The sequence below is a fragment of the Thalassophryne amazonica genome, chromosome 1 (assembly GCF_902500255.1).
Source record: "Thalassophryne amazonica chromosome 1, fThaAma1.1, whole genome shotgun sequence".
In the NCBI taxonomy this organism is placed as follows: Eukaryota; Metazoa; Chordata; class Actinopteri; order Batrachoidiformes; family Batrachoididae; genus Thalassophryne; species Thalassophryne amazonica.
The window spans coordinates 24,676,918-24,704,018 of record NC_047103.1 but is presented as its reverse complement, the minus strand read 5'-3'; the positions used below and the strand labels follow the sequence as shown (position 1 = coordinate 24,704,018).

Here is a 27,101-nt window from a genome sequence, read left to right as displayed (position 1 = left end):
TGTGACCTAATTCGGGTTAAGGTAATCAGAAAGTACTGTTGTGTTTACATGGAAGTGTCTTATTCAGAGTATTATCTAAGCCAAGTCAACATCAGAATATTCCTGTCCATATAATGAGTAGCCCAATTTGTGGAACATGTAACTTTACCCACCAGACTCAGAACAGTCATGTGATATGACCCTTTCCCTTGTTTTTTTTTTTTTTTTTTAGTTGATGACTGACACCATCAGAGTAAAAGTGCATTTGCGCTAATGCTCACCTGCAGAGGCGAATGCACAGTGAGACATTTTTTTTTGGGGGGGGGGGGGTTATTGTTTGTTATGGTAGGGTGATCGAAAGATGGATTGTTCCAACCCCCCCTCCATTAACAAATAGTGCCATTTTTGGTCAAATCTGCCCACTGACTTGTAAATTTTACACATGATGTCACTGTGTATTGGTCCTCCTGGAACATGTTCAACATCTGGAGGAGGTTAAAGCAGTGAACCTGTAACCAGTGGATCCCGTTCAAATCCCCGTCACACCAGAGAATCATTAAGGCCCCATGAGCAAGTTTCTTACCCCCCTGGTTGCTCCCTGTGCGCAGCAGAGCACCTTGCATGGCAGCACGCTGAAATTGAAAAGCTCTTTGAGCACCTGTTTCAGGAAGGGAAACTCATATATAAATAATGTCCACTTACCATAATGTAAAACTTCATGTGTGCTTTGGAAAAGCAACTTGTTGTATAGTAATACCCCATAGATGTGTCTTCCACCTGCTGGATGGTTAGTGGATGGTGGACTGACGATGCACTAGTGGTGGTTGTCAGAAATGTACCATCGTAGATATAAACCAATTCTTCCTGTTGGTTTCACAGCGGTTATATTCTAAAAGTCCACAAAGCCCTGTGGTAAGGATTTTACACAGCCAAAGCAGACACTTCTTCCTTCTCTCTCCATTGCTGTCAACATAGTCGTGCATCCGGAAAGTATTCGCAGAGCTTCACTTTTTCCACATTTTATATTAGTCTTATTCCAAAATGGAATAAATTCATTTTCCCCCTCAAAATTCTACTCACAACACCCTATAATGACAACATGAAAAAGTTATTTTTTCTGAAATTTTTGCAAATTTATATATATATATATATATATATATATATATATATAAATCACGTGCGCATAAGTATTCACACCCTTTGCTCAATACTTTGTTGATGCACCTTTGGCAGCAATTACAGCCTCACATGTTCTTGAATATGATGCTACAAGCTTGGTGCATCTATCTTTGGGCAGTTTTACCCATTTTTCTTGCAACACCTCTCAAGCTCCATCAGGTTGGATGGGGAGCATCGGTGCACAGCCATTTTCAGATCTCTCCAGAGATGATCAGTTGGATTAAGGTCTGGGCTTTGGCTGGGCCACTCAGTGACATTCACAGAGTTTGTCCTGAAGTCACTCCTTTGATATCTTGGTTGTGTGATTAGGGTCATTGTCTTGCTGAAAGATGAACAGTCTGAGGTCAAGAGCACTCTGGAGCAGGTTTTTTTTATTACTTTATTTTTATTGCAAGTTTATAAAGTTTTATAAACAATACACAAAACCGATCTGGAGGATGGGAGGAGGTTACATTTATTCATACTTAACTCTGTAAAGCTCTCTGCGACTTCATGTCTGAAAAGGTGCAAAGACAGTGGCTTTTTTGAAACGTGTTGCAGGCATCCAATTCAAGATGAGCAAATAATTGCACAAAAACAATAAAGTTTATCAGTTTGAACATTAAACATCTCGTCTTTGTAGTGTATTCAATTGAATATAGGTTGAAGAGGATTTGCAAATCATTGCATTGTTTTTAATTTACATTTCACACAATGTCCCAACTTCATTGGAATTGGGGTTGTACTTATGTACATGTAATTTCTTAGTTTTTATTTTTAACAAATTTGCAAAAATCACAAAAAATGTTTTTTCCACATAGTCATTACGGGGTATTGTGTGTAGAATTTTGAGGAAAAAAAAATGAATTTCATCCATTTTGGAATAAGGCTGTAACATAAAATGTGGATAAAGTGAAGCACTGTGAATACTTTCTGGATGCACTGTATATGTGCTTTTGAAATTGCATGTAGCTAGATATGATCTTGTCTCAGTTTCCTCAATTTCCAAATCCTGGGTTTTATTTAGCAAGCTATTTACTGCTAAAATATATGAATAGACTCAGTACTGCACAAACAGGGACTTTTTCAAAACTGTTTTCTCACATTCTCTGGGTTTGTCAGTCTGAACAAGAAAAAAAAAAAAGTAGAGGGGAGCACACACGAAATATAAAAGGCTTATTTTCCTAAAACAGAGAAATAATCAAGGATTAGGACATGTGATCTGTGCCTTCACCAGAGGCCAAAATGTTAAAAATATCCTCATATTTTGATGGTGATTAATTAAAAGGTGATGGTTGGTTTGGATACCTTCAGAAGCTCAGCTCAGCTGTTTTCTGCTGATCTGTATCTGATCTGAGAGGTGTTTTCTCACCCTGCCTTAGGAAATGTCTGTGTTGTTCTAAGGATGTTTCCTCAGGAGCTGCCATCACATCAGCCGGTGTTGTGACAGGAGTGTCATGGAATGCACTATAAGAGGGAAGGCTTTAAATCTGCCAAAGCCAAAGCAGCACAGACATAAAAGGTGTCATTTAAGCCCAAATTAAAATTTTCAATCCCTAATCAAGCCACCAATAACAAATGTATTTTTTTAATTTGCTAAAATAACATTTCACTGTAAAATAATGCATCATAAAAACAATAATATCCTGAGTACAATCCTCTACTAAAATTACCACTAGGTGGCAGTGGAAATCAACACACCAAAGTATGATTTTACAGTAGATTTACCTTCTTTTTTGAAAAATCTATTTTTTAATTCCGTATCCACGTACTCCTGCTTTGTCAAACATATAATAAAAAAAACATTCACTCCATTTCTCAGAATAAAACTAAACAGGCAAAAAAATGTTTTATATGCATTTATTAAATAAATATTTACATAACAGCTTTGTATAAATCACATTTATTTTCATGGCGCGACACCCTTCTAAAAGCAATTTAACAAAGGAGAATAATGGATGGATTATAATAAACGTTAATCTGTTAATCACTGAGCAAAACTATCTGAATTCACAAAAGATGACATCTGATATTTTCCATCAAACTCCTGCTCAAACTTCATTATACGCTTCGTTATAATGCACAATCTACAAGACAATTTGATATACACTTTATTTGCTGTTACTAAGGAATAGGAGGATGATATGCTACGCTAACTCAATACGCACAAACAGTCTGCTGCTTAGCAACATGAGGAAATAAAACGAAGAAAAAAAATCGGCACACAAGAGTCTGTGAAACTAAAGGACATCACATCCCTCATACAGTACAGGCTACAGTGCCTTGCTCAATGGTTTATGGTCTCTGGCTCAGCTCGGAAAAATAAACTGAAATGTGATTTAATAAAGTTGAAGCACGATTATTGCCCAAGCTACAGTTCTTTCATGAGATCGTAACATCTGGTGAAATGAGTTCACCTGATTTCAACATTTAACTGCGATTTCTGTGACTTGTTTCAAATGTTACAGTCAACTGTGACAGTGAACTCAAACCTTAATGTGAAAAATCACACATTAGTGACTTTTAAGAGTTACATCGGTGTTGCTTAGAAATATTTTGAAATGTCTGCTGGCATCGCTATTAAATGTATAGAGAGAAAGGTGGAAAAAATCTTCAATGTACACACTGACAGGGTGTAAAACCTCACCATAAAAAAAGAAAACCTCCATTTTTTTTAAACAAAAAGGAGGACAGTGTGATTCTCGTAAAACAAAAACAATAAAATGCTGCTTGTTTGCTATTGCTGCCAGGTCACACATGTAAACTCTATACTGCTAGTAAAACTGTTTCCATACTTCAAAATATTATTTTATTTTTTTTGTTTTCCAAAATACTGTTGGGGGCTGGAAGGGGGGCGGCTTAAAGGGCGAATGAATAGTTCTCAACAACATTTTGTTGTTTTTATCCTGAGAATTAAACAAACGTGTATCTTCAACAAGAAGTAATTTACTTGAAAATTCATGAAGCTAGGACTCCGTTTCAGTGATGAGCTTCAGTCCCGTTGGTCTCCGTTAAAGCTGTCGGGGACTTCTGTCATACGGCATCAGATTTGGATGAATGTGTTCCACTTACAAAATTATAAACCAAAAACTGGGACGTTCCAAAATAATGTGTGGCAAACAGTTTTCCATCAGGCGTGGGGTCAGAGAAAGCAATCTCGTCTTTGCTCAGATAGGAACCGTATATGAAGTTATTCCTGTGAAGGAAAGACCAAAGGAATGTTAATTATGGTCAACTTAAAAATGTTGGTTGCCAGATCCATTGAGCAATCACTAAGTGAATCAACAGCAAAACAGTAATTTTGTCATGGGTGGAATCATGTGCTTTAATCAGTCTTAATCATGCCGATCAGAGGGGAACTGATGATTAAATGTCTACGCTTCATTACTTGACATTGCTGATCTGTCCGTGCTGTGTCACAGATGTCTGTTGAGTTGATCGAGTTATGGATGTTGAAAATTTGGGAAAAACGCATGACAAGATTTATTGATCAAATTTAAATTAGGAGGCAGGACATGAGTGTGTACTTCTTCCTAATGATGATCATTTGCTGTTATTTCTCACAGTTTTCTTTTTAATTCATGCTCGAAACAAATGATCTATTTATTCATATCTGTGTGGAATTACTTCAGGGCCACGATGGCCTGTCAGGCCACGGTGAAGGTTTGTGTTGTAACGAATGCCGCTCTAGTTTGACACACTGACCTGAGGCACTCGAGCATGCGTGAGGCGATGCCCTGGCGTCTCATCATACTGACAACCCAGATGCGGCTGATGCCACAAATGGCTGGTTCAGGATTGGTGGAGCAGCACCACGCTCTCTGCCGTTCAAACATCAGTTTCTCTCCCTCTGAACCATCCGGCATGGGGTCCTCAATCACCCGGTATCCCTGTGAGCATCGACAAAAACACGACCATATGAAAATCTTTGCCTTCACGTAGATCTGTTTTATTTAAAAGCAAGCAACAGCAGCCTTCGTGTCCACCAGCATAAATGCAGCAACACGGCACCACCCACAAACCACTTGATTAGCCCGTCTGTCTTTATTTTCAGCTCTGGTTATTGTGCACCATAAAAAAAAATGCCAGCATACACTAAACTCGGCGGTACATTGGTCCCTACCTGTATCAATCAGTAGTAGTATGCAGTAGTTTTTATGGAGTTACAGTAGTGTTCAGAATAATAGTAGTGCTATGTGACTAAAACGATTAATCCAGGTTTTGAGTAGTGTGGCATTCAGTCAGTGAGTTCATCAATTTTGTGGAACAAATAGGTGTGAATCAGGTGTCCCCTATTTAAGGATGAAGCCAGCACCTGCTGAACATGTTTTTTTCTTTGAAAGTCTGAGGAAAATGGGACGTTCAAGACATTGTTCAGAAGAACATCGTAGTTTGATTAAAAAGTTGATTGGAGAGGGGAAAACTTATACGCAGGTGCAAAAAATTATAGGCTGTTCATCTATAATGATCTCCAATGCTTTAAAATGGACAAAAAAAAACAGACGCATGGAAGAAAACGGAAAAAAAAAAACCATCAAAATGGATAGAAGAATAACCAGAATGGCAAAGGCTCACTCACTGATCAGCTCCAGGATGATCAAAGACAGTCTGGAGTTACCTGTAAGTGCTGTGACAGTTAGAAGACGCCTGTGTGAAGCTAATTTATTTGCAAGAATCCCCTGCAAAGTCCCTCTGTTAAATAAAAGACGTGCAGAAGAGGTTACAATTTGCCAAAGAACACATCGACTGGCCTAAAGAAAAATGGAGGAATATTTTGTGGACTGATGAGAGTAAAATTGTTCTTTTGGGGTCCAAGGGCTACAGACAGTTTGTGAGACGATCCCCAATCTCTGATTTCAAGCACTACTAGAAAGAGTAAACATTTAAACATTTCTCATTATGGTTAACTCCAAAACCATATCAAAATACATAACTAGTATAAAGAAACTAGACATGCCTATCTTTCACTCCTGGTAGCATGCACCCCGACATACACATAGTTCTGTGTAAGAGAGGCTCAATGTTGTGCATTTGCATGGTTTCTTGCATTGTTTTTTTACAGGAACATCGGATCAGTTCTTTGCAATGCTTTGATGCCTCTGGCTTATCAGTCCAATGTGGCTTCCAGCCATCCTCATCTTGCACCCAGCCCCAACCAGAAGGACTAGGAAGTACTGGCGAAAGAACTGGTTGCAGTAGCCATTCTCTACAGCTTAACTGTCCAATCTTGATCACTGGCCCCCTACATAATAACCATATGATCATATTGTCATATGAATAGCAAAATATACACTGTATTATAACCATGCAAACACCCTTTTAAAAAAAGCAGGATACAGGGCTAAAATCAAATGTCTCCCGCTTTGACATGACTTAATATATCCTAAAGAGTCCCTGGACAAAGTCTGGCGCTTTTGTAAAAAAGTGCACGATTCTATCCCTTAACTGCTGGACTATAAAACACTGCATACAGTGCTCTATGCTGAATGTCCACAAAGCAATTAAATGTTAAATTTTTTACATCCATTTCACGGACCCTTTTGCATCCCTCAACGTATTGCCATGTAGGGCTGCATAAGCTCGGCGTAGTCGGTACGCCACATTACGCAATTCTACGTTGGCCCGGTGTGAAAGGGGCTTTAGCAATAAACTGATCTGGAATTTCTGTTAACATATTGTAATTTAGCAATTTTGAACCACTGTCAGTACTCAGCATCATCATCTCCTGTCTGCTTTAAATACACAACTACAGCAGAATGTGGACCCATTTCCAGAATCTTGTAAAATTCCAAAGAGGATGAATATGTTTTTTATTACACTGTATATGTGTAAAGATGTGACACACTGATACAATGTGATACAGGATGATTGATGGTGACATCACTCACCTCTTGAATGTGCTCTGCTATGAGACATCCAGCCACTTTCTTGTCATTGGAGATGAAGAGGAAGGTTTTGGTTTGAGATAAACACTTCGTCTGAACCTGCTGGAAGCCGAGGTCATTGTCCACCATCTCCCTGATCTCCTCCACCTGAAAACAACCGGTTTAGTGAGCAGACTGTATATTGCTCTTGGCAGGTGGATGTGATTAATCAGCTGCATTTGCTTCTCATTTGACATTAAGCAGTCCTCATTGACTTGTGGCTCATTGTATTTGACATATGTTGTAGGTGTGTGTTCATATCCCAGCTTACAAAAACACAGACCACTACGATGGCCAAAGGAGGAGTGGTTGGAGTAAGCAAATAAGACGCATCCTACACTCTAAAAATGCTCAAGCATCCATTACCATGTCTTCCATAATGTAGACATAAAACATTTTCAATCATATTTTTAAATAGTCCTGGGAAGGCTGCCATGATCAGTGAATCAAATAAATTATTTATACCTGAAAATTGAAACCTAAAAGCCTCAAATTCACAACACACTGAACCGTATCTGCACAAATTGGGTTGATACAGTAAGAATGAGTACAGTGTAGCAGGAACACAACAGAAACTATTAAGAGCTTGGTGTGGTCTCCATGAATGTGGAGGATATGGTCAACCTTTGGACAATTAAAAAAAAAATGTAGTGAGGACACAGTTGAGTCAGGACGCAGTAAGAACATAAGGATGTAGTAATGACCGCAATGGAGTAATAACAACGTAATGATAGTAGGGACTCAACTGACGCAGCGCGGCATGCTGTGGAATACTTTGTGAAATGTGCTGATCCCTGTCCATGGTGCTGAAACGCAGCAAAATTAAACGTCTCCCTCACTTCCTCATACAAACTGAGGTTTGGTTCAAAGCACATGCCCACATGCGTGCATGTAGCATATCTGGGTGGGTGTTTAATTACAGACGGGCACATCTAGCAGGTGAGCTGATTTTTATTTTTTACTGTAGTTTCTTTTTGTATCTACATGTGGACACAAGAAAACTTGCAGAATGAATGAAAAAGCGCAGCGCATGGCACAGTATGAGTATAATTAGTATAAGGGCAAAAAGGACACGAGAATGAGTTCAATGTGATTGCTCATAACAACATTGTAAAAATGAATTGGACATGGTATTTGTGTGATCATATGCATAATAAGAAATTAGTGGGAACATGTTAGATGCTGGGCAAACATGGTCGGGACGTAATTAGGACCAAGTGTGAACTTGAAAACGGCACATTTTTCCATTTTGACCATATCCAGGCTGCATTCATCAAAATTCTCAGGATGCAGTGGGGTCTTCATGGTCTTCGCTAGAGTGTGACAAGGCCAAGAAACAGTGACGTGAGCACAAGATCCTGCAGCTCCCTGAAAAGATACCTTCTTTAGAGCATATTTGGGATCATCAGGCAGTACGAGAATGATCTTGCCATCAGGATATTCTGCCAGAATCCTCTCTTTTTTCCATCCCTGAAAAAAATAAATAAATAAAAATACCAAAACTGTGACATCAATATGACCAGAATGTGAGACATTTGTTTGTTTATACCCTGATACACCAACAGTGTGGATAAAGTTGACAAGGGACAATCACCACATATTTCACGGCACTGGCGAACTGGTTGTGGAAGAGCAAATGTTGAGATTCGTCCTCAGGGTTGGTCGTAGAATACAGCATCCCACAAACACTGCAGGCCGCTGTACCAAAGTGCTTCTGTTCTGCTTCCTGGAAGCCAAAAGAAAAACTGGCAACCACTTTTTACGTCCAAACATAGAGCGCGTAAACAGAGCAAAAATTATTAGAGTAAGTCAAGTCATAAAATCAATTAGGCAAATTATCAGCTGCAAGTAAATTTATCTTTATTTATTGTGCTAATACCAGCCATTGTGAACAACTAGCTAGAAAGAGGAGCAATGTTTTAGCCATATTTCAACATACTTTGAGTAATGTAGGTTTTTGGAAATGCTGGACATTAGGATAAAGTGTGACAGTGGGTTGCAATGAATTGTGTTAACTGTGGCACAGAGAAAATATTCTTTAAAAAAATATATAGTCATTAAATTTCAGGTAAAGTTTGTCAGAAGCAGAAGCCTGAATTTAATCTGTTTTTGTGAATGAAAATCCTTCTCTTTTCCACTCTACAATGAATTGGTGACTTGTGATACAACACACAAAAGCTGCACCATGCACTGCTTCTACAACCAGAGTAGTCATAAGGTGTCTTGGGGCTTTCCTCACGAGTTTCCTTTTTGCAGGGACACTCACTTTTTGAGAACAGCCTACTCCAGATAAATTTACCACACAGTACCACACTATTTGTATTTCTTAATGACTGACGTGAACGGACAAGATTTACTCAATGATTTGCTAATGTTCATGTATCCATCCCGATACAAAAAGAAATGTGGCTATAAAAATTGAGAGTTGCACTAATGCTTATATTTCATTTAAACGATTAATGAGTCTGACCTATATATCAAAAATGGGTACAGTACTTGTGTTAAACCTCATAGTTTACCCTAAAAGCACAGTTTCATTTCATGTCCACAGTAATGGTGAACAGAAGCAAGCAAGCAAAAAAAAAAAAAAAAAAAAAAATTGTTGCTGCTCAAATATTTATGTACCCGGCTGCAAATTGCATCTATGGAACCTGAAAACAGCAGAGCAGTTGCAGAGGGACCATAAAATAAGAGAGTAAATATGTGAGACAAAATGAAAAGCTGATTAAATCTGATATGCACCACTATGTTAGCAAGACGAGGCAATTAAAATTCATCAAAGAAATATTAGACTGTAACAGCAGACACTTGTGTGTAAAAAAAAAATACCTTTGGCATCTATTTGAATGTTACAATAAAATTTAACTTGCCATTTCCAAACATTAATACAATTTATTATTCAAACAAACATCAAGCAAGTAGAACACTGATGGAGGCACAACTGTTTCCTGGCTTCCAAAGAGAGAATACGATGGAAAACATTTTGGAGCCACTGGACTGATTATGATCAGTGTTGCCACAGTTACTTTGAAAAAGTAATCCAATTACTGATTACTCCTTGAAAAGTAACTTAGTTACTTTACTGATTACTCAGTTGTAAAAGTAACTAAGTTAGATTACTAGTTACTTTTTTAGTTACTTTCCCCAGCTGCCAACAACAACCCTCTGCCACCTCAACATGACAATGATACTTGTTTTGCCAAAACTCACTTTATAGTCACCCTTTCTTGACTTCAATGAAAATAAATACTTGTTTTATAAAAAGTAAAATAAAGACCTCTTTCTTGACCTCATATTTAACTGCTGACAGCACTGTAACAGTAAAACTTGCAATTTCTAACCTACATTGTTTATAAATGTAACTATTAAATTCTTTCTAACATTTAAATTCTCTCTAAAGATTTTACTTGTCGAAATTATTATTATTATAAGTAGTATTAATAGTTGTAGTAAAAAAGGCTTCAAAACTGGATCTTTAATCTAGGGGTGTTGTGTGTGTGTGTGTGTGGGGGGGGGGGGGCATATCCCTGCCCCACGCCCCCATTCAATCTGGATTCACCCCTGCTTTGGCATTTGAGCACAAAGAATGGATAACATTTATTTATGCAGAAAGCATGACCAGATTTACAGGTAAGAAAGTTTTATTGCATTTTCACATCATGTGGTCCTCAGAAAGAGAGTTCAGGTGCATTTGAGTGGAAAATAGTATTAGTTGTTGACGCATCGCAGAGGATCAGCTGTTTTTAGCGAGCAGATACGGAGCGGCTCAGCTCAGAATTCTAAATAAAGGAGAAAAAAAGCATAAAAATGTCTTTGTAAAGCTCAGTGCAGGTGTACTGTTGTCACCGCGCTTTAAGAGGTGAGGACGAGTCGTCGCTGCTGCAGAAAACCACAAATAAAAAGCTCACAGCTCGCTTAAAGTGGGCAATGCAGTTGAACCCCGACCCCCTGCCCACGGACCAAGTATAATGCTGCTATCGACCCACAATGCAAAAATAACAGTACCGCACAGTGATTTGGAGAAGTAACTTTAATCTGATTACTGATTTGGAAAGATTAACGCGTCAGATTACTTGTTACTGAAAAATGTGGTTAGTTTAGAGTAACGCGTTACCGGCATCACTGATTATAATTAGTCTTCTATGGATCTCAGCACTAGTGCAATATTTCTGAGTTTAACAGTCAGACTACACACAGTTACACACAAAAAAGAGCAGAGGGACTCATCCTACGATTTATAGTTCATAGAATTCTGACAAGCAATACCGAATGCATCAAAGGGCTCAATACTAAAACATTATTTAAATTTTCTTTGCCATACGTTGTACAGTATATTAACAGACATGTACACTGACATCAATCAGAAGGTTAAAGCTTAAAATGCACAGCACCACTGATTTAAATATGAAAAAGAAGAAGAAATAAACCAATTCACTCACTGCAGGAGTTTCACTGCCGTCGACATCAGCATCCTTTAGCATAGCTTGTTTTTGCAGGCATGAATCAGAATTCTCGTCATGATCTGCCTTTAGTGCACCACTGTGACATGAAAACATCCCATTAATCAAAGTTTTTAATGGCAAAAGTGAAATCATCATGGGAGCGACTTACTCTTGATCACCATCTTCTGACATGTTCTCAGGTGCCTCGCCTGCTTTTGTGATATTCTCTGGAGAAGAATCAGCATCAGCGACTGAAATAAAAAGTTCAGGATGTTGTAGAAGACATAATAATATTTATAATATTCAAAATGCATTGAAACAAAAAGCTAACCCTAACCCTATACAGAACACAGACAGCAGTAATGATCTGAACTTTGTTTCTATTTAGGTGAAGTTTTCAAAACAGACCAAAAATGATTTAACAAAACTTTAGGTTCTTACTTAACTGGAGCTGGCCTAATGAAATTCATCTGAGTCAATGCAATGTGACTAAGTAAAAAAAACAAAAACTTCTTAAACCAAAGGAGACACAATAAGATGTATGTCTACCTGCAGGCTTTTGGCCACATGGCTGTGTGCTTTCAGAAGCTTTCACGGTCTCTGCAGAAGGAAGTGAAGATATGGAAGCTGAAGAAAGTTGCTCAGGTGCACCCTGCATAAAAGAAGACATACTGTAGCATACAGGTAACATCTGTGATAGAAAATGCTGTTAGTTACAAAGACTGAGTGCAACATTTGCAGCTACCTTGCATTTGTCATCTTCAGATGATGGAAGATTTGGGATTTCCTGGGGAATCGATGGAACCTCGGACGCAGGAACAGCAGGCTTTGTCTCAGATGTGTTTGAAACAATAGGCTGAGCTGGTGTGGGAGAACAATGCTGTGACTGAGGTGTAGCAGAAGGTGTAGCAGAGGCTGCAGGCTTTAAATTGCCTGGTGGTAAAAGAGCTTTGGACTGAGAATTTGTCACAGGAAGATGCTTTAATTGACCTTTCGCTGAAAGAACAGGCACTGGTGACGCTGCACTCCTCGTAGCTTTTTGCTGGGCTTTATTTGTAGTGGCAGACTTTGACTGTGGATTGGTGGAGGTGGAAGGTTTTGTCTGAGCTGATCTTAAAGCTGTGGGATTTGAATGACCTGAGACTCTTACAGCAGGAGACATCTGTGCTTTAGATCTTGTCTGCATTGGAGTTGGTGACGAAACAGCAGGTTTTGACAGAAGTGTGGCTTTAGACTGAGCTGTGGGTTTTGACTGTTGGTTAGGTGTTGGCACGCTGAGCTTAGTCAAAGCTACTGGTAATGGGTCATCATCAAGTTCAAAGTCATCAGGGGAATACTTGGGCCTGGGTCTGTATGGCTTGTACTCCACGTCAGGCTTCAGCTTCTGGGTAGTGAGTCCATTAGGCATGGGTGGAGGTACTGCTGGTAAGGTCCTCTTTGCTGCTGACCTGGTCATTTTTGCGACCGGCACCTGAACATCAGCTGCCTTTACAGTTTCAGCCTGACGGGTTTTGCGGGGTTCAGCTTTAGCAGGTCTAGTTTTCGACGGTTCCATTTTAGAGGGCTGAGTTTCCGGAGGTTCGTCTTTAACAGGCTCTACCTTAGGAGGCTCAGCTTTGGGAAGCTCTACCTCAGGTGCTTCAGACTTGCTCACCAAGTCTGGATTTGGGAGAGATGTTTTAGACGGACTAGGCCCAGGTGGAGAAGTTGTCGTTGCTGGTTTCCCCACCTGCTGTTGACTAAATAGAGAGAATGTAGACATGGGTGCTTGCCAGTCGATTTCTGAAAACAACTGATTTGCTTGGTCCGATTTAAGTTTCTTTACACGTGCCCATGACATTTTCTCTCTCTGGAGTTCAACCTGTCTTAATCGTTGGTATCTCGTAAGCTTCTTTTTCTCATGGGCCTTGAGCGGAACTGCAACCTGGGAGATAAAGAAACGTCTCTTTGGAGGCTCTGTAACAGGACGGGGTTCAGCAGAAATAGCTGTAGCAGGTAGCTCCTCAGGAGGGATCACTGATACAGGACATTCTTTTGTTGGATCGGGAGTCACAACGTCAACATGGTCTGCTTCCTGTGTGTTAACAGGCAGACTTTTCTTCTTGCTAGCTTCATTCTTTGCTGCTGCTGCTTGTTTCTCCTCCTCTATCCTCTTCATCAGCATGCTGTCTGTTGCAATGTCCTCAGCTATCTCTTGACAAAGGGCAAGAAGGTTCAGCTGCTGTCTATGTGCTGATCTCTTTGCAGCTGCGGCCTTCTGCTCGGCTAAAGCTGCAAGACGCGCTTTGGTACGGGCCTGAGAATTCATTTGTTGTTTCTTGGGCTTTTCTGCTTCCTGCTGTTTTTTATTAGCTATGCTGTTCTCTTTCAGATTGGTTGTGGTAATGTCCTCTTTAGTTTTCTCATTAGCTTGTTCATCAGCAGGGATTGATTTGGGTGGTTCAAGGATTATAATGTTACAATCGTCATCATTTTCTCCCTCTGCCACAACAATCTCACGACCAATCTCGATATCCTCTAGAATCTGTAGTTCTTGGAGGTCCATGTTAGCTTCAAAATTCTCAGATGTTACCACATTACAGTGTTCCTTTGTGCCTTTCCATGGTTCATGTGCATAAGGGCTTGCCATTTCAATTTCTGTCATATTAGTCTCCATAACATCAGATAATGGTTGATGATAAGGAGTATGTGGAGAAAACTCTAAACCTTCCTGTGAAGGTGCCCCAGCTGATATGTTGACACAGAGCCCATTTTCCTGGTCCTCACTTTTGACCTCATCAGCAGTTGGACATTGCTGCACAAAATTACTGTCAAGGTCCACCTGCATTGGAACCAAAGATGGTAAACCAGATTGTGCTTGAGTCACAGTATTAATGCAAATGTTATTTGTGAAACTGACTGGTTCCAAGATCACATACTCTTCAGATGTGTCATCTTGTAGCTCAGCATCAGTGGTGGCAGAAGCTGCTAGTGTAATATCTGCAACATCCCCAATTTGATATGTACTAACTTCTGTTGCAAAGCCAACATCTGGCTCAGAGACTTCTGCTTGCTCATCAATTTTAGATGTGCTCCCTTGTATCTCAACGGCAGTAGATGCCAGAAAAATGTTGGCACCTTCCTCAAATTGTGTACCGTCTTGTATGTCAACTACAGAAGTTGCCAATGAAACATTTGTAACCTCATCAATTTGAGAGTGAGCATCTTGCATTGCAACCACATTAGCTGTCAGAGAGTCATCTGTCACCTCCTCAACACGAGATCCACTATCTTCTACATCAACTGGTCGAAGTGCATCAGTGTCTGCAGACTCTGCAATTTGAGATGTGGCATCTTGCATTTCAACAGCAGCAAGTGATATTGTGGTCTCCATCATTTCTTCAGTTTGAGACACACAATCTTTTATTTTAACTGCAGAAATTGCAACCTCTTTTGTTTGAGATGTGTTGCCTTGCATCTCAAACACAGTTGCCAGGTTGGTGTTTGCAACATTCTCAATTTGAGATGAACTTGCTTGTGTCTCAGCTGTAGCAGCTACCACCGAGATGTCTGAAACCTCTTCAATTATAGATGTACTATCTTGTGTCTCAATTGCATTACCTGTCAAAGTACCAGTCAACATTTCCCCACTTTGAGACGCATTCGCTTGTATCTCAGCAGCTACCAGTGAGGCATCTGCCCCCTTTTCAATTTGAGATGCACAAGGTTGCATTTCAACCGCAGTAGCTGTTACCTCTATAGTTTCAGATGTGACAGGTTGCATTTTCATTGCAGTAGTTGTCAATGAGATGTCTGAAACATCTTCAATTTTATGAGTGCTACCTTCTAGTTTATCTGCAGTAGTTGTATTTGTGATGCCTGGCATGTCCCCAATTAGAGATGTCGTATCTTGTGTGTCTTGTTCAGTCGTTAACATTGGAATAGCCACAACGTCCTCAATTTGAGATACAGTATCTTGTATCTCAGCCACAACAGCTGACAGTGTGACATCCACCGTGTCCTCAATTCGAGATGCAGTACCTTGTACCTCAACTGCAGCAACTGCCATAGTGACATCTGTAGTCTCCTCAACTCTAGGTACATAGTCTTGTACTTCAACTGCAGTAATTGTCATAGTGACATTTGTAGTCTCTTCAATGTGAGGCACACAGTCTTGTAGCTCAAGCACAGAATTAACCACTCTGACATCTGCTGCCTTTTCAATTCCAGATGCACCTTGTTGTGTCTCAACCACAGTACTCGCCATTGTAACATCAATAGTTTCACTAACTCCAGATCTACCATGTGGAATCTCAACTGCAGTAGTTGCCACTGAGCCATCTGCAGTCTCTGCAATTTGAGGTGCACTCTCTTGTATCTTGACTGCAGCAACTGCCATTTTAACATCTGTAGCCTCTTCAACCTGTGTTGCCATATGATGAGTATCAACTGCAGCAGTAGCAATTATGACATCTGTAGCTTCTTCATTTTCAGACATACTAGGTTGTATCTCAACTGCACCAGTTTCCATTGCGCCTCCAACAGCCTCTTCATCATTGGGTGCATCTTTAACTTGAGTTGCACTGCCTTGTATCTCAACTGCAGGTGTTGTCACAGTGACATCTGGAGCCTCTTCAACTTGAGGTGTACTTGCTTTTACATCAGCAGCTGCAATTTTTAGTATTGTTGCCTCTTCCATGTGAAGTGCACTGTCTTGTATGTCAACTGCAGCAGTTGCCATAGCAAAATCTGTAGTCTCTTCAACTTGAGATGCACTTTGTTGTATCTCAACTGCAGAAGTTGCTATTGTGATACCTGTACCCTCTTCAACCTGAAGGTCATTATCTTGTACCTCAGCTGCAGTAGTTGTCAGGGTGACATATGTAGTCTCTTCAACTTGAGATGGACCATGTTGTATCTCTGCCGCAACAGTTGCCATTGTGATCATTGTAGTCTGTTCAATTTGAGGTGCGCCGCTCTGTATCTCAACCGCAGTAATTGCCATTGAGACTCCTATAGCCTCTTCGACTTGAGGTGTACTTTCTTTAAGCTCAGCCACGTCAGCTGCCATTTTGACAACTACAGCCTCTTCGATGTGAGGTGCACTGTCTTGTATCTTAACTGCAGGTGTTGCCATAGTGACATCTGTAGTCTCTTCAACTTGAGATGGAACATGTTGCATCTCAGCCACAACAGTTGTCATTGCGAGCACTGTAGGCACTTCAATTTGAGATGCACCATCTTGTATCTCAAATGCAGGTGTTGCCATAGTCACGTCCAAAGCCTCTTCAACGTGAGGTGCACTTTTTTGCACAGCTTCAGCAGTTGCAAGTTTTAAAACGGCTACCTCTTCAACGTGAGGTGCACTTTTTTGCTCAGCTTCAGCAGTTGCAAGTTTTAAAACGGCTACCTCTTCAATGTGAGGTGCACTTTTTTGCTCAGCTTCAGCAGTTGCAATTTTTAAAACGGCTACCTCTTCAATGTGAGGTGCACTGTCTTGTATCTCAACTGCAGTAGTTGTCATTGTCATCGCTGTAGCCTGTTCAATTCCAGATATAACATGTTCCATCTCATCCATGGAAGTTGCCATTGTGATGCCTGCAGCCTCTTCAGCTGGATGTTCACTGTCTTGTACCTCAGCTACCGTAGTTGACATAGTGACATCTGTATTCTCTTCAAACTGCAATGCAGTATGGTGTATCTCAGCCACAGTAGTTGCCATTGAGACTGCTACAGAATATGTAACTTGAGGTGCACTTTTTATCTCAGCCACATCAGTTGCCATTTTGACAACTGTAGCCTCTTTGATGTGAGGTGCCCCATCTTGTGTCTCAATTTCAGACATTGCCATAGTCACATCCAGATTCTCTTCAACATGAGGTGCACTTTTTTGCTCAGCCTCAGCAGTTGCAATTTTTAAAACTGCTGCCTCTTCAATTTGAGGTGCACTGTCTTGTATCTCAACTGCAACAGATGCCACTGTGATTGCTGCAGTCTGTTCAATTCCAGATGTAACATGTTCCATCTCATCCATGGAAGTTGCCATTGTGATGCCTACAGCCTCTTCAGCTGGAAGGTCACTGTCTTGCACCTCAGCTACAGTAGTTGTCATAGTGACATCTGTAGTCTCTTCAACTGGAGATGCACTATGTTGTATCCCATCCGTGGCAGTTGCCATAGTAATCACTGTAGCCTCTTCAATTTCAGGCACCCAGTCTTGTGCCTCAACTTCAGCAGTTGCTATAGTGATGGCTGTAGCCTCTTCAACTGGAGGTGCAGAGTCTTGCATCTCAACTGCAGTAGTTTCCATCGCGACTCCAATAGCCTCTTCATTTTTGGGTGCACCATGTTGAATCTCAACTGCAGTAGCTGCCACTGTGACTCCTGCAGTCTCATTAACTTGAGGTACACCGTCTTGTATTTCAACTGCAGTAGTTGCCACATTGATTGCTGTAGCCTGTTCAGTTCCAGGTGTAGTACACTGTATCTCAACTTGAAGCTCGCTGTTTTGTACTTCATACACAGCAGTTGCCATGGTGACATCTGGAGTGTCTTCAATTCGAGATGCACTATATTGTATCTCAACTCCAGTAGTTGCCATAGGGATTGCTGCAGCATGCTCAATTCCAGATGTCCTGTGTTGCATCTCAAGTGTGGCAGTTGCCAGAGTGACATCTATAGCCTCTTCAATTAGGGGTGCACAGTCTTGTATCTGAACTGCAGTAGTTGCCCATGTGTTTGTAGCCTCTTTAAGCTGAGAGGTACTGTGTTCTATTTCACTTGCAGTGGTTGCCATTACATCTGCAGCCGCTTCAATTTGAGTTGCACATTGTTCTATTTCACTTGCAGTGGTTGCCATTACAACATCTGCAGCATCTTCAATTTGTGTTGCACATTGTTCTAGTTCACTGCCAGCGGTTGCCATTCCAACATCTGCAGCATCTTCAATTTGTGTTGCACATTGTTCTAGTTCACTGCCAGCGGTTGCCATTCCAACATCTGCCACCGCTTCAATTTGAGTTGCACAATGTTCTATTTCAATGGCAGCGGTTGCCATTCCAACATCTGCTGCCGCTGCAATTCGAGTTGCACATTGTTCTATTTCACTGCCAGCGGTTGCCATTCCAACATCTGCCGCCGCTGCAATTCGAGTTGCACATTGTTCTATTTCACTGCCAGCGGTTGCCATTCCAACATCTGCCGCCGCTTCAATTTGAGTTGCACATTGTTCTATTTCACTGCCAGCGGTTGTCATTCCAACATCTGCCGCCGCTTCAATTTGAGTTGCACATTGTTCTATTTCACTTGCAGCGGTTGCCATTCCAACATCTGCTGCCGCTGCAATTTGAGCTGCACTGTGTTCTATTTCACTTGCAGCGGTTGCCATTCCAACATCTGCAGCCTCTTCCATTTTGGTTGCACTGTGTTCTATTTCACATGCACTGGTTGTCAATCCAATATCTGCCGCCTCTTCCATTTGGGTTGCACTGTGTTCTATTTCACATGCACTGGTTGTCAATCCAACATCTGTAGCCTCTTCAATTTGAGTTGCACTGAGCTCTATTTCACTTGCAGCAGTTGCCATTCCAACATCTGCAGCCTCTTCCATCTGGGTTGCACTGTGTTCTATTTCACATGCACTGGTTGTCAATCCAACATCTGTAGCCTCTTCAATTTGAGTTGCACTGAGCTCTATTTCATTTGCAGCAGTTGCCATTCCAACATCTGCAGCCTCTTCCATCTGGGTTGCACTGTGTTCTATTTCACTTGCAGCGGTTGCCATTCCAACATCTGCAGCCTCTTCCATCTGGGTTGCACTGTGTTCTATTTCACATGCACTGGTTGTCAATCCAATATCTGCCGCCTCTTCCATTTGGGTTGCACTGTGTTCTATTTCACTGCCAGCGGTTGTCAATCCAACATCTGCAGCCTCTTCCATCTGGGTTGCACTGTGTTCTATTTCACATGCACTGGTTGTCAATCCAACATCTGTAGCCTCTTCAATTTGAGTTGCACTGAGCTCTATTTCATTTGTAGCAGTTGCCATTCCAACATCTGCAGCCTCTTCCATCTGGGTTGCACTGTGTTCTATTTCACTTGCAGCGGTTGCCATTCCAACATCTGCAGCCTCTTCCATCTGGGTTGCACTGTGTTCTATTTCACTTGCAGCGGTTGCCATTCCAACATCTGCAGCCTCTTCCATCTGGGTTGCACTGTGTTCTATTTCACATGCACTGGTTGTCAATCCAATATCTGCCGCCTCTTCCATTTGGGTTGCACTGTGTTCTATTTCACTGCCAGCGGTTGTCAATCCAACATCTGTAGCCTCTTCAATTTGAGTTGCACATTGTTCTATTTCACTTGTAGCGGTTGCCATGCCAACATCTGCAGCGTCTTCCATCTGGGTTGCACTGTGTTCTATTTCACATGCACTGGTTGTCAATCCAACATCTGCAGCCTCTTCAATTTGAGTTGCACATTGTTCAATTTCACTTGCAGCGGTTGTCATTCCAACATCTGCAGCCTCTTCCATTTTGGTTGCACTGTGTTCTATTTCACATGCACTGGTTGTCAATCTAACATCTGCCGCCTCTTCCATTTGAGTTGCACATTGTTCGATTTCACTTGCAGCGGTTGCCATTCCACCATCTGCAGCCTCTTCAATTTGAGTTGCACATTGTTCTATTTCACTTGCAGCGGTTGCCATTCCAACATCTGCAGCATCTACAATTTGAGTTGCACTGTGTTCTATTTCACTTGCAGCGGTTGCCATTCCAACATCTGCAGCCTCTTCCATCTGGGTTGCACTGTGTTCTATTTCACATGCACTGGTTGTCAATCCAATATCTGCCGCCTCTTCCATTTGAGTTGCACTGTGTTCTATTTCACATGCACTGGTTGTCAATCCAATATCTGCCGCCTCTTCAATTTGAGTTGCACTGAGCTCTATTTCACTGCCAGCGGTTGCCATTCCAACATCTGCAGCATCTTCAATTTGAGTTGCACGTTGTTCTGTTTCACTTGCAGCGGTTGCCATTCCAACATCTGCAGCATCTTCAATTTGAGTTGCACGTTGTTCTGTTTCACTTGCAGCGGTTGCCATTCCAACATCTGTAGCCTCTTCCATTTGAGTTGCACATTGTTCTATTTCATTGCCAGCGGTTGCCATTCCAACATCTGCAGCCTCTTCCATTTGGGTTGCACTGTGTTCTATTTCACATGCACTGGTTGTCAATCCAATATCTGCCGCCTCTTCAATTTGAGTTGCACATTGTTCAATTTCACTTGCAGCGGTTGTCATTCCAACATCTGCAGCCTCTTCCATTTGGGTTGCACGTTGTTCTATTTCACATGCACTGGTTGTCAATCCAACATCTGCAACCTCTTCAATTTGAGTTGCACATTGTTCTATTTCACTTGCAGCGGTTGCCATTCCAACATCTGTAGCCTCTTCCATTTGAGTTGCACATTGTTCTATTTCATTGCCAGCGGTTGCCATTCCACCATCTGCAGCCTCTTCCATTTGGGTTGCACTGTGTTCTATTTCACATGCACTGGTTGTCAATCCAATATATGCCACCTCTTCAATTTGAGTTGCACATTGTTCAATTTCACTTGCAACGGTTGTCATTCCAACATCTGCAGCCTCTTCCATTTGGGTTGCACTGTGTTCTATTTCACATGCACTGGTTGTCAATCCAACATCTGCAACCTCTTCAATTTGAGTTGCACATTGTTCTATTTCACTTGCACTGGTTGCCATTCCAACAACTGCAGCCTCTTCAATTTGAGCTGCACATTGTTCTATTTCACTGCCAGCGGTTGCCATTCCAACATCTGCAGCCTCTTCCATTTGGGTTGCACTGTGTTCTATTTCACATACACTGGTTGTCAATCCAACATCTGCAGCCGCTTCAATTTGAGTTGCACATTGTTCTATTTCACTGCCAGCGGTTGCCATTCCAACATCTGTAGCCTCTTCAATTTGAGTTGCACATTGTTCTATTTCACTGCCAGCGGTTGTCATTCCAACATCTGCAGCCTCTTCCATTTGGGTTGCACTGTGTTCTATTTCACATGCACCGGTTGTCAATCCAACATCTGCAGCCACTTCAATTTGGGTTGCACATTGTTTTATTTCACTTGCAGCGGTTTTCATTCCAATATCTGCCGCCTCTTCCATTTGGGTTGCACTGTGTTCTATTTCACATGCACTGGTTGTCAATCCAACATCTGCAGCCACTTCAATTTGAGTTGCACATTGTTCAATTTCACTTGCAGCAGTTGTCATTCCAACATCTGCAGCCTCTTCCATTTTGGTTGCACTGTGTTCTATTTCACATGCACTGGTTGTCAATCTAACATCTGCAGCCGCTTCAATTTGAGTTTCACATTGTTCTATTTCACTTGCAGCAGTTGTCATTCCAATATCTGCCGCCTCTTCCATTTGAGTTGCACATTGTTCTATTTCACTGCCAGCGGTTGTCATTCCAACATCTGCAGCCTCTTCCATTTGGGTTGCACTGTGTTCTATTTCACATGCACTGGTTGTCAATCCAACATCTGCAGCCTCTTCCATTTGAGTTGCACATTGTTCTATTTCACTGCCAGCGGTTGCCATTCCAACATCTGTAGCCTCTTCAATTTGAGTTACACATTGTTCTATTTCACTGCCAGCGGTTGTCATTCCAATATCTGCCGCCTCTTCCATTTGGGTTGCACTGTGTTCTATTTCACATGCACTGGTTGTCAATCCAACATCTGCAGCCTCTTCAATTTGAGTTGCACATTGTTCAATTTCACTTGCAGCGGTTGTCATTCCAACATCTGCAGCCTCTTCCAATTTGGTTGCACTGTGTTCTATTTCACATGCACTGGTTGTCAATCTAACATCTGCAGCCGCTTCAATTTGAGTTGCACATTGTTCAATTTCACTTGCAGCGGTTGTCATTCCAACATCTGCAGCCTCTTCCATTTTGGTTGCACTGTGTTCTATTTCACATGCACTGGTTGTCAATCTAACATCTGCAGCCGCTTCAATTTGAGTTGCACATTGTTCAATTTCACTTGCAGCGGTTGTCATTCCAACATCTGCAGCCTCTTCCATTTTGGTTGCACTGTGTTCTATTTCACATGCACTGGTTGTCAATCTAACATCTGCAGCCGCTTCAATTTGAGTTGCACATTGTTCTATTTCACTTGCAGCAGTTGTCATTCCAATATCTGCCGCCTCTTCCATTTGAGTTGCACATTGTTCTATTTCACTGCCAGCGGTTGTCATTCCAACATCTGCAGCCTCTTCCATTTGGGTTGCACTGTGTTCTATTTCACATGCACTGGTTGTCAATCCAACATCTGCAGCCTCTTCCATTTGAGTTGCACATTGTTCTATTTCACTGCCAGCGGTTGCCATTCCAACATCTGTAGCCTCTTCAATTTGAGTTGCACATTGTTCTATTTCACTGCCAGCGGTTGTCATTCCAATATCTGCCGCCTCTTCCATTTGGGTTGCACTGTGTTCTATTTCACATGCACTGGTTGTCAATCCAACATCTGCAGCCTCTTCAATTTGAGTTGCACATTGTTCAATTTCACTTGCAGCGGTTGTCATTCCAACATCTGCAGCCTCTTCCAATTTGGTTGCACTGTGTTCTATTTCACATGCACTGGTTGTCAATCTAACATCTGCAGCCGCTTCAATTTGAGTTGCACATTGTTCAATTTCACTTGCAGCGGTTGTCATTCCAACATCTGCAGCCTCTTCCATTTTGGTTGCACTGTGTTCTATTTCACATGCACTGGTTGTCAATCTAACATCTGCAGCCGCTTCAATTTGAGTTGCACATTGTTCAATTTCACTTGCAGCGGTTGTCATTCCAACATCTGCAGCCTCTTCCATTTTGGTTGCACTGTGTTCTATTTCACATGCACTGGTTGTCAATCTAACATCTGCCGCCTCTTCCATTTGAGTTGCACATTGTTCGATTTCACTTGCAGCGGTTGCCATTCCACCATCTGCAGCCTCTTCAATTTGAGTTGCACATTGTTCTATTTCACTTGCAGCGGTTGCCATTCCAACATCTGCAGCGTCTACAATTTGAGTTGCACATTGTTCGATTTCACTTGCAGCGGTTGCCATGCCAACATCTGCAGCGTCTTCAATTTGAGTTGCACATTGTTCGATTTCAGTTGCAGCGGTTGTCATTCTAACACCTGCAGCCTCTTCAATTTGAGCTGCACTGTGTTCTATTTCACATACATCATTTGCCATAGTGTCATTTGTAGTCTTCTCAAATTGAAGTGAACTGTCTTGTATTTCACATGCAGCAGTTGCCATTGTGACATGTCTAGTCTCTTGAACTTGTGATGTACTATGTTGTACTTCACCCATGACAGCTGCCATTGTGACACCTGTAACTTTGTCAGTTTGAGGTGCAGTAGCTGGAATCCCAACTGCAGTAGTTGCAACTGGGACATTTGTAGTCTCTTCAGTTTGAGGTACACTATCTTGTATCCCAACTGCATTACTTGTGATGATGTCTGTAGTTTCATCAATTTGAGGTGCACTAGCTTGAATATCAGCTGTAGCAGTTGCCATTCCGATATCCAAAACCTCCATTTGCTGTGTTCTACTTTGTACCTGAACAGCTGAAGTAGCTACTTTAACATCTGCTACATCCACAAATTCAGCACTGTTCTGGTGGAAAAACAGTGTGGTACTGACAAACGCTGGCAATCCACTGTTTTCTGTTACATCTTCTGCTACCCCATGTGGCATGAAGAAAAGCTCACTGGGGTTCATTCTGGCAGGTTGTTGGACAGCCATTCCCACATTAGTTTTCTCCAACTTTGCAGACACAGAACTTTCTGATGCACTGGCAGTTTTGACTTCCATTTCAATTTCTGCTGGGCTGTTTAATACACAAGTGGCTTTATTTACATTGTCCCCACTGTCCATGTTTGGGTAATCACTTATGAAATTATTTTTACTAGTAGAAAAAGTCATTAAATCTTCATTTGCTTGGATTTCCTTTCTCTGAATATCCACTAAATGTGCACCATGGACTTGGTGTAGTTCTAGAGCTATCTCATTGATGTCATCATTACTCTCTGGACTACTGATGGGCTCATAGATGATCTCACTTTCCTTCAGCTCAACTCCTAATTTATGAACCATTTTAATCTCCTCTGCTGAGCTTTGGATTACAGTCTTAATGTTACCTTGTTGGCCACAAGCACAAAGCATTTCCTCGTTGCTTCTAGTTTCTTCTCCTTGCTCTTCTATACTGTGGAGCACTGTGTTCGCCTTATTAGTGGGGGAAAACGTTGCCTTTTCTTTGACCTCTTCAATTACTTGTTCCCTCCTCACTTGTTGTTGCAGACAATCCAACATCTCCATTGATCCACTTGTATCGTTTTGGACATCCACAGCAATAGGCTCTGCCTCAGGTGTGTTGTCATTGGCCTTGATTTGGGAATGAGCCTCTGGGATATATTTCTGGGTATCATTAGATAAGGAAGTGGGTTCACAGACATCCATCCCCTCATTTTGACGTTCTTCCATAGAAGGTGGTTTAAAAATCTCCTCTGGCACTGCAGTTATCTCAACATTTGTTTTATTCTCTGGAACATCAACTGCACCCCTTTGTTTATCTTCCGTATGAGGACAACTTGTAGTAATTACATCTTTTTGATACTCTGTATCATTGGGATCATCAGCTTCTTGGATGCATTGTTCTCCTGGAGGTGATGGAGTAGAAATCTCTTCTTGTGGTGCCACTGTCTGCTCAGCCATGTCAATTTCATTTGCAGTCTCATCGACACATTCTTCTGTGATATTGGATTGATTTTGCTTAGTTTCAGTATTGGAAATAGTCAGGCTATTATTAACATCAATGTTAGTTGTAAGTTCACTGACTTTGTGGGTTTCTCGTTTCTCCACTTCTACCATGTGTGTTGGAGGAGAAATATCCACTGACTGTGTATCCACTTCCATTTTATTCTCACCAGCAATAACACAACCCACAAAAACTTTGTATTTATTTCCTTTACTTTCAATGGCAGCAGTCACTGGATCTTTTTCAACTTCTGAACATTGTGATGCATATTCCTTAACTTCTGGATTTCCTTGGACTCCCATTTCCACTCTGGACACTGGATTAGAAATCTCTTGCATTTCCTTTATGATTTTCTCTGACAGAGCTACAGATTCAGCCTTCATTTGATCATCATTTTCAGTATTATCAATCATAAGATCTTGAATGACAGTAGATACGTTCGTAGAAATTTCAATTTCCTGGCTCTTCTGGTTTTGTATATCCACTCCAGGTCCTTCTGTGGATGTAGTATTGTGACAATCCATTGCAATTCGATTCTCCAAAACAACCGATTGTGCGGGAAACATGTTTTCATCTTTGATGCACTTAAGGCTCCCAGTCAGCAGAACTTTTTGAACTTCATTAGATGTGCCTGTGATAGGTTCACTGTCTTCTGGGCAGGCCTGTCTGTGTATTTCCTCTGCAGCTACTGGAATGGAAATATCTGATGTTAATGCAGTCTCCATTTCTATTTTGTTTTGACTATGTGGTAAAGGCCCAAACTCCAGGTTCACTGTGTCTTTGTTGTGGCCAAATTCAGAATTATTAGCAACAGGACCACCATAGTATTCAGAGGAGATATCTGATGTAGGCCGACTGACTTCTTGGCTCTTCTGACTTTGTGTTTCCATGACAGGTGCTCTGACAGCGGTTACTTCAGACGTGTGCGTATGCATTTCTAGCAGGCTTTCTGGAACAAACTTTTCCTGATATTTGACACTCTTTGAATCTGCAGTCAGCACATCCTTTTCTTGTTTTGGTGAGTCTGTGGTGGATTCTTGGGTATTCTTCATTTCCAGTGCAGGCACTGGGTTAGACATTTGTGATGTTGCAGTTTGAATTTCCAGTTTGTTTGGGCTACCTTGTACAGTGTCATATTCACAGATTATCTTGTCTTCATCTTCCATGTTTTTAGAAATTTTAACCATAGGATCATTGTGAAACTCCGTTGATACATCTGTGGTAGGTTCATCAACTTCCTGACAGGTGTTTTGCACTTGTAGTCCATGTGTTATGTTGGAAATCTCAGCCACACTTGCAGACTTAATTTCATTTTGCCTTTCATATTCAAACTTCACATTGTCTTCATTTTGCCTTGCTTTAGAATTTTCAATTACACACTCACCGGCATCCACTAATGATGTCTGCTTAGCAACCGCTGATGATGTAACTTGCATTTCCGTTTTGTTTTGACTGTCTGATACAGATGCACATTCAAAGTTCAGCTCATGTTCATTGTCCCCAATTTCTGAACTTTCTAAAACAGGATCACCACTCAGTGCCACAGACATGCATGCGGTAGGTTCACAGACTAGGTGGCTCTTCTGGGTCTGCGTTGCAACTACAGGTTTGATGGTAAGGATTTCTGCCACTGGCACAGGATGAATATCCAGTTCTACTGCATTCACAATAAACCTGCCATCATCCTCCTGGGTACTGTTGGAATTTGCAATAACTGCATCTTCTTTGAAAATGTCTGTGGTGGGTTCACTGACTTCTTGGCTATTGCATATTTGCATTTC

The 27,101-nt window shown here is 41.4% G+C and overlaps 2 protein-coding genes across 4 annotated transcripts; both read right to left on the bottom strand.

Annotated features, from left to right (window-relative positions):
* Positions 1 to 2,981: 2,981 nt before the first annotated feature.
* LOC117507563 lies at positions 2,982 to 26,245 on the bottom strand. Of its 2 annotated transcripts, XM_034167428.1 has the most exons (11): positions 25,603 to 26,245; positions 23,952 to 25,560; positions 12,249 to 14,930; positions 12,053 to 12,155; positions 11,673 to 11,754; positions 11,501 to 11,600; positions 8,656 to 8,787; positions 8,442 to 8,531; positions 7,026 to 7,169; positions 4,843 to 5,027; positions 2,982 to 4,333 (listed from the first exon to the last, which is right to left on the bottom strand). In XM_034167428.1, the coding sequence occupies exons 1-11, from the start codon at positions 26,208 to 26,210 to the stop codon at positions 4,171 to 4,173; spliced, it is 5,898 nt and encodes a 1,965-aa protein (XP_034023319.1). In that variant the 5' UTR covers positions 26,211 to 26,245; the 3' UTR covers positions 2,982 to 4,170. The 2 variants fall into 2 exon arrangements, with proteins under 2 accessions (XP_034023319.1, XP_034023320.1); XM_034167429.1 differs by lacking the exons at positions 23,952 to 25,560; positions 25,603 to 26,245 and adding an exon at positions 15,603 to 15,713 and having other exon boundaries at positions 12,249 to 15,530.
* LOC117507586 (galactose-specific cell agglutination protein gsf2-like) lies at positions 18,405 to 22,939 on the bottom strand. Of its 2 annotated transcripts, none has more exons than XM_034167432.1 (4): positions 21,195 to 22,939; positions 20,865 to 20,996; positions 20,108 to 20,666; positions 18,405 to 18,720 (listed from the first exon to the last, which is right to left on the bottom strand). In XM_034167432.1, exons 1-4 carry the CDS (start codon positions 22,893 to 22,895, stop codon positions 18,713 to 18,715), a joined length of 2,400 nt encoding a protein of 799 aa, XP_034023323.1. In that variant the 5' UTR covers positions 22,896 to 22,939; the 3' UTR covers positions 18,405 to 18,712. The 2 variants fall into 2 exon arrangements, with proteins under 2 accessions (XP_034023323.1, XP_034023321.1); XM_034167430.1 differs by lacking the exon at positions 18,405 to 18,720 and adding an exon at positions 19,683 to 19,842.
* Positions 26,246 to 27,101: the final 856 nt, after the last annotated feature.

What these genes read in the sequence shown, in the direction of transcription:
- LOC117507586 (XM_034167432.1), bottom strand. Translation starts at nt 22,895, where the DNA reads ATGGCAACCGCTGGCAGTGAAATAGAACAATGTGCAACTCAAATGGAA. An exon ending in GTGCAACTCAAATTGAAGAG is followed by an intron (nt 20,997 to 21,194) that starts GTTGCAGATGTT and finishes CAAATGGAAGAG; the next exon opens with GCTGCAGATGGTGGAATGGC. An exon ending in GTGCAACTCAAATTGAAGAG is followed by an intron (nt 20,667 to 20,864) that starts GTTGCAGATGTT and finishes CAAATGGAAGAG; the next exon opens with GCTGCAGATGTTGGAATGGC.
- LOC117507563 (XM_034167428.1), bottom strand. Translation starts at nt 26,210, where the DNA reads ATGGAAACACAAAGTCAGAAGAGCCAAGAAGTCAGTCGGCCTACATCA. An exon ending in ATGGGAGTCCAAGGAAATCC is followed by an intron (nt 25,561 to 25,602) that starts AGAAGTTAAGGA and finishes AGAAGTTGAAAA; the next exon opens with AGATCCAGTGACTGCTGCCA. An exon ending in CCAAATATGCTCTAAAGAAG is followed by an intron (nt 7,170 to 8,441) that starts GTATCTTTTCAG and finishes GGTTGTTTTCAG; the next exon opens with GTGGAGGAGATCAGGGAGAT.